The sequence below is a fragment of the Macaca thibetana genome, chromosome 7 (assembly GCF_024542745.1).
Source record: "Macaca thibetana thibetana isolate TM-01 chromosome 7, ASM2454274v1, whole genome shotgun sequence".
NCBI classification, from domain to species: domain Eukaryota; kingdom Metazoa; phylum Chordata; class Mammalia; order Primates; family Cercopithecidae; genus Macaca; species Macaca thibetana.
The window spans coordinates 143885892-143898375 of NC_065584.1; the positions used below are offsets into that span (position 1 = coordinate 143885892).

General features: G+C 41.8%; 1 protein-coding gene across 11 annotated transcripts in view; it reads left to right on the forward strand.

The window, feature by feature from the left end:
* The window catches only part of FAM81A (family with sequence similarity 81 member A), a 125401-nt gene extending 116011 nt beyond the window's left edge, over positions 1-9390 (forward strand). For all 11 annotated transcript variants that reach the window (XM_050796845.1, XM_050796853.1, XM_050796846.1 and 8 more), the window contains 2 exons: positions 2127-2322; positions 7086-9390. In XM_050796845.1, the coding sequence (XP_050652802.1) occupies positions 2127-2322; positions 7086-7210 (321 nt within the window). In that variant the 3' untranslated portion in view covers positions 7211-9390. The remainder of the gene's footprint in view (positions 1-2126; positions 2323-7085) is intronic.
* The last annotated feature ends 3094 nt before the right edge of the window (positions 9391-12484 follow it).

Below are 12484 nucleotides of genomic sequence, written 5' to 3' on the forward strand. Positions count from 1 at the left end.
AAAATCTATTGCCATAGTTCATATTGATTATTTGTATTCTTCATAAAGAGATAGAACACTCTGAATTCTTTTGGTTAACAAAGACTAAGTAGAAAATTTCAGTACTTTCAGTTAAGATGAACTTAAGCTAAAACCTTAATGATCCAAATTGTTCATCTGCATTTCTACATAAAACTAAGAATTACCAACTTTGTCCTTGTTTGTTTTAATTTCTTGATCTGGTTTTGCTTTTTTTTGCCTGGTGTTGAATAGATTTCTGTCTCCAGATCACGCCATTCTACTGTAGCTACATGTGAGATACCACAGTGCAACATGTAAACAGAATCCACCATTTTTTCCCCCATTTTCCTTATCCTTCATCCCAGTCTCTCACAGAGCTAAGGTTTGTAGAACTGCTCAAAAACGATATCAAGAAAGTCTTGTGCTGGGCACTGTGGCTCACTCCTGTAATCCCAACACTTTGGGAGGCTGAGGCAGGAGGATCGGTTGAGCTGGGCAACGTGGTGAAACCCCATCTCTACAAAAAACACAAAAATTAGCTGAGCATGGTGACACACGCTTGCAGTCCCAGCTACTTGGGAGGCTGAGCCCTAATCAAGCTTGAGCCCAGGAAGGTCAAGACTGCAGTGAGCTATGACTGCACCACTGCACTCCAGCCTGGGCGACAGAGCGAGACTCTATCTCAAAAAAAAAAAAAAGAAAGGCTTGCATATGTAGTATTCAAAATTGTTATGCTCCCAAACCAGTACCTGGCAAGCAAATTTTCATTGGTTTTAATTGTTTAGCATGACATCTCCATCTCCCTTTCCTTTTCTTGCACTGTTTCCGCTTGTTGGATATTGACGATTGAGCTGAAATGACTGGTGCAGTACATCTCTAACTCTCCTCTCTCCAGATGTGGAGCTGTTGAATTGCAGACTCCGCATTGAGCACCATCAAGAGAGGAGTATCATGCCATAACCCACTTACAGCTTGGAGTTTGCAGTCTTGGCCTCCAAGCTCACTGGCAGACACAGATTCCCATAAAAACCAAGCATGTGGAAAGGAAAAAGGAAAAAAGGAAAGACTTAATTTTTGTATATGATTTTATATCTATTTAAGATACTAGATATGTTCTTTTAAGTATTTCCCTGTGTTTCCATCACATCTACTGATTGACTTACTTGGATTTATACTAATAATACATTAGTACTAATTTGTACTAATACATTTGTACTAATAATTCTGGGTCTTTGAATCACTGTTTATATATGGGTTTGTTTAATAGCTAACAGTAAACCCCAGGATAATGGTGGCTTTCATGAAATAGAAACTTATTTTTTATTTCTCATAACAGAAGTCTGGGTATAGGTAATGCAGGACTGACGTGATAGCTTGTCAGTCCTCAGTGACCAAGGATCCTTCTAGTTTAACTTTTTGCCAATCCTAGAGTGATCCATATCTTCATAATTCAGTATAGCTGCTAGAGCTCCAGCCATTCTGGCTGAATTCCAGAAAGGGAAGGAAGAAGGAAGGAGTAAGGATATACATCAGCTGTCTTTTAACTTTTCCTGGAAACTGCCGTATACACTTGTACTTACATCTCATTGAATGTAGTTTTTTTTTTTTTTTTTTTTTTTTTTTTTTTTTTTGAGACAGAGTCTCACTCTGTTACCTAGGCTGGAGTGCAATGGCGAGATCTTGGCTCACTGCAACCTCGCCTTCCGGGTTCAAGTGATTCTCCTGCCTCAGCCTCCCATGTAGCTGGGATTACAGCACTCACCACCATCCCTGGCTAACTTTTGTATTTTTAGTAGAGACAGGGTTTCACCATGTTGGCCAGGCTTGTCTCTAACTCCTGACCTCAAGTAATCTGCCTGCCTTGGCCTCCCAAAGTGCTGGAATTACAGGTGTGAGCCACCACACCTGGCCTGAAAATGTAGTCTTTATTTTGAATGACCTTGTACCCAGCTGAAAATCATGGATCTGTTAAGGAAGAAAGGGAGAATGGATAGTATGGTGGGCAACAAGCAGGTGTTGCAAATCTGTTTCTTGCAGATTGTTGTTAAATAATATTATGGCTGATGTGAATGCAATGCGGATTTCTTTTTGGAGTGATTAAGTGCAGCTCTTATCATGGATCTCAGGGAGCCAGTGAAAGGGATATGGAGAAGAAGCTCAGCCAGATGTCAGCCAGACTTGACAAAATAGAAGAAGGTCAAAAGAAGACTTTCGATGGTCAGAGAACAAGGCAAGAAGAGGAGAAGATGCACGGGCGAATCACCAAGCTGGAGTTACAGATGAACCAGAACATCAAGGAAATGAAAGCGGAAGTTAATGCTGGTAGGCCAAAACCAAAACAACTCACATGCATTATTTTCTGTTTGATCTAAAATCTATTAATTAGTATCCCCTGCAACTACCTATGAACCTGGCCAATGGTAATAACTGTGAAATATCCTTAGTTGATTTTCTGAGTAGCTGTGCTGTGTTGTCTAAGTAGCTACAATGCTGTATGAATTTCACCTGTATAAAGAGCCCCCATGAGAGACAGGCAAACAAAACTGAAATTGCTTAGCCTGCAACTGAGGTACATTTTCTTTAGCATCATCTGCCAAGTCTTTTCTGTTCATAGCCAAGGTTAACATGTCTCAGAATGAAGCACATATCTTTGAGGGGGTTTCAAGGGCTTATTTTATAGTGCTAGCAGTATAGTACCACGCTGGCAATGAATGAGTTTCCTCTACTGGCAGGTCAGCACGGCCCGTCAGTTCACACTTGCTTAGAGGAGAACATTAGCGCTGATTTTAAGTTCTGAGTGCCGTCATATACAGGAGGGATTAGATTTATACTCTGAACTCAGGAATACAGAACTGTGACCACTAAGTGGAAGATACCCGAAGACAGCTTTTAACTCAATATGAGGCAGAGAAGTACCTTAAAGTTCCTGAGTCCTAAAAGATTGATGGCTTTGGGAGCTTGAGAGCTCTTTGTTATGGAAAATACTCAAGTAGAGGCTGATTGATTGTGGTCAGGAAGAAGATGTTCCTCTAGCGTGAGAAGTGGAATTAAATTCTCTCCCAGCTTCTTCCAATTGTATGATCCCATGAATTTTCTTCTGTGACATTGTTCTGTTTTGGCCACATGGAAATGAAAGTGCTAGTTATCCCAAGAATAATTTTGTTATTACCACCAAATGTTTATTATTTTATTTGTAGGAGCTATAATTAAATATATAAATTGGAGAACTTGTAAAGATAAAAATGAATTTTCTTTCTTAGTCTTTGGACTTTTAAAATATGGTATTTGAATATTTCATCGATGTTTAACTTTGCATCATTCCCTGAATGAATGTATTGTTATCTATTTAACATACCATTGAGGATGTTAATATTTAGCACCTAATATGAAAAGCCTCTGAACCTTAAGATAAAGCCATTGTCTTTATTACAAAGACAATATATTTCTTCTTTCTTTTTTTGTTTTGGAGACAGAATCTTGCTCTGTTGCCAGCCTGGAGTGCAGTGGCGTGATCTCGGCTCACTGCAACCTCTGCCTCCAGGGTTCAAGCGATTCTCCTGCCTCAGCCTCCTGAGTAGCTGGGATTACAGGCACCCGCCATCATGCCCAGCTAATTTTTTTTTTTTTTTTTTTGCTATTTTTAATAGAGACTAGGTTTCACCACGTTGGCCAGGCTGGTCTTGAACTCTCAACCTCAAATGATCCTCCCGCCTCGGCCTGCTGAAGTGCTGGGATTACAGGCAAGAGCCACCAGGCCTAGCCTCATGATGCTTTTTTACCCTTTATTATTTCCATATTTTTTGGAAATTAAAAAAAAAAATGACAGAATGAGACAGGGGCTCACTCTGTTGCCTAGGCTGCAGTGAAGTGGTGTGATCGTAGCTAACTGCAACCTCTTGGGCTCAAGTGAACCCTCTGCCTCGACCTACTGAGCAGCTAGGACTTTGGGCATGTGCCACCATGCCCAGCTCATTTTTTTATTTTAAAAAAAATTTTATTTAAGAGATGGGGCCTCAGTATGTTGCCCAGACTGGTCTGGAACTCCTGGCCTCAAGCAGTCCTCTTGCCTTGACCTGCCAAAGCGCTGGAATTACAGGTGTGAGCCACTGCGTGGTCGCCCTTTTATTGTTTCAGTGTATATATCCTAAGAACAAGGATATTCCCTTATAAATAACTTCAATACAATGTATCATCAATGAAATTTTTTTAATATTCAATTTTCAATGTGCCATTGTTTCCTTTATAGCAACCCTTTTCTAGTCCAGTGTCTTTTTTTTCTAATTGCATGTTTTTTAAATAAAAAATTATTGTATATATTTAAGATATACAACAAGATGTTTATATTTTGATATACATATACATAGTGAAATAGTTACCGTATTCAAGCAGGTTAACATATGTATTGTCTCACAGGTATTTGTGTGTGTGTGTGTGTGTGTGTATATGGCAACAACACCCGAAAATGTACTCTTTTAGCAAAAATCCCAAATACAATACATTATTATTGACTGTAGTCCTCATGCTATACATTAGATGTCTGGTTTTGTTCATTCTGCATATCAGCAATTTGTATCTTTTGACCTGCATCTCCCCATTTCCTCCTCTTCCTCCCCACCTTTGGCAACCACCATTTTATTCTCTATTCTATTTTTTTTTTTTTTTTCTTTGAGACAGAGTCCTGCTCTGTCACCCAGGCTGGAGTGCAGTGGCGCGATCTCGGCTCACTGTGACCTATTCTTCCCTGGTTCAAGTGATTCTCATGCCTCAGCCTCGTGGATAGCTGGGATTGTAGATGTGCACCACCATGCCTGGCTAATCTTTGTATTTTTAGTAGAGATGGAGTTTCATGGTGTTGGCCAGGCTGGTCTCGAACTCCTGACCTCAAGTAATCCACCCACCTTGGCTGGCCAGCCTGCCTTCCTGCCTGCCTGCCTGCCTGCCTGCCTGCCTGCCTGCCTGCCTGCCTGCCTGCCTTCCTTCCTTCCTTCCTTCCTTCCTTCCTTCCTTCCTTCCTTCCTTCCTTCCTTCCTTCCTTCCTTCTTTCCTTCCTTCCTTCCTTCTTTCCTTCCTTCTCTCCTTCCTCCCTCTCTCTCCTTCCTTCCTTCCTTCCTTTCTTTTTCTCTTTCCTTCCTTCCTTCCTTCTCTTTCTTTTTTTAGATTCCACATATGAGATCATGCAGTATTTTTCTTTCTGTATGTGTCTTATTTCACTTAGCATAATGTCCTCCATTTTTATCCATTTGTGACAAATGGCAGGCTCTCTTTTTTTTTTTGTAGGGATGAATAATATTCATCATATGCATATATACACAACTTCTTTATTCACTAATTTTTTGGACACACTTCATTTGTTTCCATATCTTGGCTATTGTAAATAATGGTGCAATGAACAAGGGAGTGCAGATATCTTTATGAGGTAGTAATTTAATTTCCTTTGGGAATATACCCAGTAGTGAGATTGCTGGGTCGTATGGTAGTTCTATTTTAAATTTCCTTTTTTTTTTTTTTTTTTTTTTTGAGACGGAGTCTCGCTCTGTCGCCCAAGCTGGAGTGCAGTGGCCAGATCTCAGCTCACTGCAAGCTCCGCCGCCCGAGTTTACGCCATTCTCCTGCCTCAGCCTCCCGAGTAGCTGGGACTACAGGCGCCCGCCACCTCGCCCGGCTAGTTTTTTGTATTTTTTAGTAGAGACGGGGTTTCACCGTGTTAGCCAGGATGGTCTTGATCTCCTGACCTCGTGATCCTCCCGTCTTGGCCTCCCAAAGTGCTGGGATTACAGGCTTGAGCCACCGCGCCCGGCCTTAAATTTCTTTAGTAACTTCTATACCAAGCTTGTCCAACCCACATCCTGCAGGCCACATGTGACCCAGGATGGCTTTGAATGAAGCCCAACCCAAATTTGTAAACTTTCTTAAAACATTGAGAATTTTTTGTGATTTTTTTTGTTTGTTTAGCTCATCAGCTATCATTAGTGTTAGTGTGTTTGTATTGTCCAAGACAATTATTCCAGTGTGGTCCAGGAAAGCCGAAAGATTGGACACCCCTGCCCTATACTGTTTTCCACAATGGCTGCCCCATTCTGCATTCCCACCAGCAGTGTACAAGTGTTCCCCTTTCTTCACACCCTCGCCAACACTTGTACTCTTTTGTCTTTTTGATAGTAGCCATCCTAACGGGTGTGAGGTAATAACTCATTGTGGTTTTAATTTGTATTGCCCTTATGATTAGTGATGTTGGCCCTTCGGGTTCTAATCCAGAATTACGCATCGTATTTAGTTGTCATGTTTCTTTTTTTAGTCTGTGTTATTCTGGATCAGTTTCTCAGTGATCTTGACAGTTTTAAAGAGTACCAGCCAGCCAGCATTTTGTAGACTATCCCTCCTCAGTTTAGATTGGTTTGCTTCGTTTTTTTTTTGAGATGGAGTCTTGCTCTGTCCCCCAGGCTGGAGTGCAGTAGTACAATCTTGGCTCACTGCAACCTCCGCTTCCTGGGTTCAAGCGATTCTCCTGCCTCAGCCTCCTAAGTAGCTGGGACTACAGGCATGCACCACCATACTCAGCTAATCTTTGTATTTTTAGTAGAGACGAGGTGTCGCCATGTTGGCCAGGCTGGTCTCGAACTCCTGACCTCAGGTGATCCACCCGCATTGGCCTCCCAAAGTGCTGGGATTACTGGTATGAGACACCGTACTAGGCCTGTTTGCTTCATCTTGATATGATTTAGGTTGTGCATTTGGTTTTCTTTAAAAATGTCAAGAAGTGATGTCATGCCCTGCTCAGGGTATCTTTTCAGGAGTTACATGATGTTGGTTTCTCCCAGTATTGGTGACATGAGCTTTGATCACTTGGTTAAAGTGGTATGTGACAGTCTTCTCCATTGTAATAGTTACTTTTTCCTTTTTGTAAATTAAAAAGTAGTCTCTAGGGAGAAACTAGAAACTGACCTGTTCCCCATCAAACTTTTACCCCAAGGGTTTTAGCATCTATTAATAATTTTTGCCTGAATCAACCATTACTAGATGATACAGAATTTGATATAGAATTTTAAAAAAATATTAACTCTTGTGAAATTTACCTCTCCTTCAAGGGTTTACAGCTGTCTATGAAAGCATAGGATCCCTCAGGCAAGTTCTCGAGGCCAAGATGAAGCTGGACAGGGACCAGCTACAGAAGCAAATCCAGCTGATGCAGAAACCAGAAACCCCCATGTGAAGGGATCTGGGACAAAGTCCTAAAAGACAGTTTTGCCAGTGGGGCTAGGAGCCGGATACCTCTGTAGCCAGGCCGTCGCCGCATTCGGGATCGTTCCATCCATGGCGTGCATGTGCCAAGAAATGTGTTTAATGGGTCTAAATGTTTACCTTGAGTCTTGAAAATACTCTTTCTTTAAAAGTATGAAATACAGTTTTTACCAGTTTATTTCACTTCTCTAAATTCAATGGAAATCCCCCACCCTGGATTTTGAAAGGCTTTTATCTTCTTCATTTTATGAATGGAAAAATGACAATTTTTCTTCAATGCTTGATGCACTAATGAAGACTGTTTACTATTTTGAAAAATGTCATGGCTATTTTTTTTTAATTAAGAAACTAATGAATCATCACAGGAATGTGTTGTTCCTCACCCTAAATTAAGAGAATGTCCCAGTAGATTAGACTTCAACCTTTGAGTCCAATTTGGATTTTCTTATTGTTGTCTATGCATTTCTTATATTGGTTATCTTCTTGTAAATCTTCTGTCTTTTGTAAGGGGAAAGGATTTAACATTTAGAATAAATCCCACCATTTATGTAATGGAAATAGTTTAAAAATTGCTAACTGCCATATGGATTGCAAATTAAATGGAGACTTATTTAGATAAAGTGAGGCTCAATATTGGCATCGACCACCTAGATATTACAGGTTTTAATATTTAAAACTATTTTTGAATTATCCACAGCCTGTATAGTGATAGCCATATATTTAATAATGGAATGGTGGTTAACAGTCTATTTACTGCACAATTAATTGTTCACTAATCAAATAGAATGTGATAATTTTTCAGACTTTATGATCTCTCTCTTTCCAAAATTGGCACAAAGTGCTAGGGTTTATATACACTTATTGTAACTGTATTTTTGTGCCTTGGTTTTATCATGTCAATGCACTGTACTCTGTAAAAGTTTTGCAGACAAAATAGAAAGTATGATAATCCGTCAGAAGTATGATGTAAAACTGGAATCCTCTGTATTTTTTAAATGTTCTAAAAATTTTATCACTGTTAAGGTATTAATCATTCAGTATTACTAATGGAATAGAAATTCATACTTTTGTATGGACAACAATTCAAATTGATATTGCATTTATAGCACTGTCAAGAAACTTTCATCTTGAGCAACTTTATAGATGATGGGTGTTTTATTTTCAATCGCCATATGTGATCAGTCATTGGAAATTGGCCCCAGTGCTGTTTGTTCATCTCTGTATGTAAAAACTGACAGTGAGACACACTGATCTGAACTGTGAGGGTGCCCCAGGAAAAAGAAAAACAGGAATACTTTAACAATTAAAAAGAAAAAAAAAATGTTTTTTGTTTGCCAAGGACTCAGGAAAATAAAAAGCATTTTCTATTTTTAGGATAAATCACAAATGCAGTATCTAACTGGCTATTACTGTTTACCCATATAAAATATGCTGCTAAAGTACATATTTTGCTCTCAATGGCTTGACAATTTTTTTCAAATTTGGATGTGAGAGGTTATATAGGGACTCTATTATCCAACACATATTTTCTTATTTTGCCACAAATTTCCACTTAACAAAGGAAAAAAAGAGGCGATTGCTGTTTTGCAATCAGAAAGTGAATTTCTTCTGTGGTAGCGTACACATGTTTCATGTGGTTCTCCACGTTTAAGCACAAACCACAGCACAGGAAGCCACAGCCCCTCCAGCATCTCTGTGCTCTGGGGTCTTTGAGGAGAAGGAATCAGAACATCGACACCTGGGAAGAGGGAGGCGGGAGCACCAGCTGGACTCTGGCCAAGGGGTGACGTAAGCAGGTGACACTGGGCTGTCAGCTGAGCTTCTCAGGTGCTTCTGACATTGCCAGCCCCTTGAGATGAGCCACCGCAGGCGTGCTCCACCTCGGCTACACGTTGGAATCATCTGGAGGAGTTGGGAAACCTACTGATGTCCCCCTGTGCTTCCTAGACCGATTAAGTCAGAACCTCTGGGAGGTGGGTCGCAAGCATCAGTGCGTGCCTGAGGCCTCCGCGTGTTTGGGTGTGCGACCGAGGTGGTGAGCTGCCGAGCCACAGTGCAGTACTCTTCTCACCAAAGCTCAAATGAGAATCAGCTTCCATGTTCTTTCCTTTACCAGAAATTTGCAATAAAAAGAAAAATAAAACTTTCAAATAAATGTGGTATATGATTTTTAAATTGAAAAGTCTTTTAGTGTTGAGCTGAAGACTTAATTAGGTAAAATGCCATAGGAAATATTTGTGTTTGCTCTCTGTGGAAACGCTTTGATGGTTGAAATAACGTGCTCAAGTCCTGGCAGCCCCTCTGAGGACTGGAATGTCGTTGGGAGCTGCTGGTCTGTGGGCTTTGAGGCTGTGGGGACTTCTCTGCAGCCTTCTTGTCTCTGGCAGTTCTCGGGTGTGTGCTGTATCCCTTGTGTGTGTCAACTCTTTTCATTTTAACTAGTTGAGTTCAATACCATTTCCCCATTTTATAGATGAGAAAACAGAGTCACCTAAAGGTTAAGCAACTTGCCGCAAATCCTACAGCTAATAAGTGGGAGTCATGATTCAAACCAGGCCGCCTACTTCCACACTCTGGGAGCGTTACCAGCACACTGCACTACTTCCGAAGACACATTTTGGCTTCCCACATAAGTGACTTGCTAGGCCACCGACACCAGTCATATCTCTATATATGCTTCGCCTCCTGCCATCTGAGAACCCTTGCTTTTTAATGCCCCAATTCTGAATACCTAATGAGGCACTCTAATTAGCTTGTCAAATGTCTTCCCCTGGCTATATCGATGGAGGCACCAGAGGTGGGGGGAGTTGGTGCCACAGGACTTGTAGGATCACAGGCATTTCACCCCTGCGCTTGGGCTGTCTGAGGTTGTGGGCCCTGGCTTTACACATTGGGAGATGGATCGTGTTGGGGGAGTATAGAGCAGAACAGAGAAGATGGCTCCATTCAAGTTGTAATTATCTCACTAGGCTTTCAGGGGGAAAAAGAATCACAAAGCATCATGACATCAGTCCCTTGCCCTGCCACACAGCCCTCCTGACAGGTTGTTTACAACACAGCAGCGTGCTTCCACCAGCACGAGTGAGAGAGGGTGAACGGGAAGGAAGCTAGTCTTTTGTAACCTAATCTCAGAAGTGACAAGCCACCACTTCCACTATTCTCTTCATGAAAAGCAAGTCCAGCGCACACACAGTGGGAGGGGATCACACAAGGGGCTGAACAGCTGGGGATGGGGTCACTGGGAGACATTGTACCGACTTCTTGCTCCAGCCAGAATCTGGACTCTGAGAGCCAGGTAGGCCTGCAGTGCAGTGTCTACTGTAAAAGGATACCTGCAGAGGTCCTTTAGCTCTGGATTTGTAAGGATGACAAAATAACTTTTTGAGATGAACTGAACCAAAAAATGGGTCAAGATGAATTGACAATTTCCAATAGTCATGTGAGGGAACTTAGAAGTGGATCTCCCCACCCAAAAGAACTGAAAGTGGGGACTCAGTATGTGTACACCTGGGCACGGTGGCTCACGTCTGTAATCCCAGCACCTTGGGAGGCCGAGGTGGGCAGATCACCTGAGGTCAGAAGTTTGAGACCAGCCTGGCCACTGTGGTGAAACCCTGTCTCTACTAAAAATGCAAAAACGAGCTGGGCCTGGTGGCACACGCCTGTAATCCCAGCTACTCCGTAGGCTGAAGCAGAGTTGCCTGAACCTGGGAGGCAGAGGTTGCAGTGAGCCGAGCTCGTGCTATTACACTCCAGCCTGGGCAACAGAGTGAGAGTCCGTCTCAAAAAAAAAAAAAAAAAATGTGAAAACTCTCAGGCCCCACCCAGACCTGCTGAATCAGAGGCTCTGAGATGGGCTCACCAAATTGCTTCAAGTCCTGCAGGTGATTCTAATATAAAATCTGAGGCCTGCTGCACTAATAAGTAGCCACTAATTACGTGGATTTTTTTTTAACAGTCAAGAGGTTCTTAATTGTTTTTGGCACCTATTATGCCATAAATTCACAGGGAAGAGGTTCCAGCAGCTCAGGCTCCCTTTTGTTGGTTCACAAAGTATGCTCCTCTGGGGAGAGCAGGCTGGTGATTCAATGGAACTTAGGTACGTTTCTCTTTAGGTTCCTTCTTTTTCTGATCATTTTCCTTCAGCGTTTAGGAAACTATCTTGGCTCTTTAAGTACCTCATATGCTCAACATATACAGTAATTCTCTTGGCTAGAAATCTTGTTTATTTACAGAAATGCCAACAGCATGCTGGGTAGCACTGTAGACTTCCAGCTTTGCCATGGTAACATTTGTGGGGTATTCCTTTTTGAACAGTACCCACTCCCTTGATGTCTATAACATCTCCCTTCTTATAGATTCGTATGTGTGTGTCCAAAGGAACAACTCTATAAATTCTAAAAGACCCAGGGGACAGAGGGCAGGTGCTTCTCCTCTTTCCCTTTTTTTTCATCATTTAGGCAAATGATTAGAAGATGGTCGTTCCAGCCAAAAGAAAATATGTGGTCATTGAAATGTAAATATAAATTAATCAGAATTAGATATATCTTAACATTTAGTTTCTCAGTTGCACTAGCCACATTTAAAGTGCTCAGTAGCCTCCCATGGTCAGTGCCTACTGTATTGCCTGTGCGAATGCGGACGAGTTCTCTAACTGCAGGAATTTCCACTGGATAGTCCTCAAAGTGTCCCCAGAGCAGCAGCATCTAGAGCAGTAGTTACCTCACTCTTCCATCTTACAGCCTGATATGGTTTGGCTGTGTCCCCACCCGAATCTCATCTCAAACTGTAGCTCCCGTAATTCCTATGTGTCTTGGGAGGGACCTGGTGGGAGGCAATTGAATTGTGGGGGCCAGATTTTCCCCCTGCTGTTCTCGTGATAGGGAATAAGGCTCATGAGATCTGATGGTTTTATAAAGGGGAGTTCCCCTGCACACGCTCTCTTGGCTGATGCCATGTAAGACGTGACTTTGCTCCTCATTCGCCTTATGCCATGATTGTGAGGCCTCCCCAGCCATGTGGAATTGTGAGTCCATTAAATCTCTTTCCTTTATAAATTACCCAGTCTTGGGTATGTATTTATTAGCAGCATGAGAACAGACAAACACACAGCCCTGTCTACAGCTCTGCACCATCATCTGTCAGGCTAAAATGAGCTTTGGAGCTGGAAATGCTCTCCAGTCTCATTCCTACAATATTATGTCAGTTGTCCCTGTTAAAATAATTTCCTAGTTCTTTACAAGAT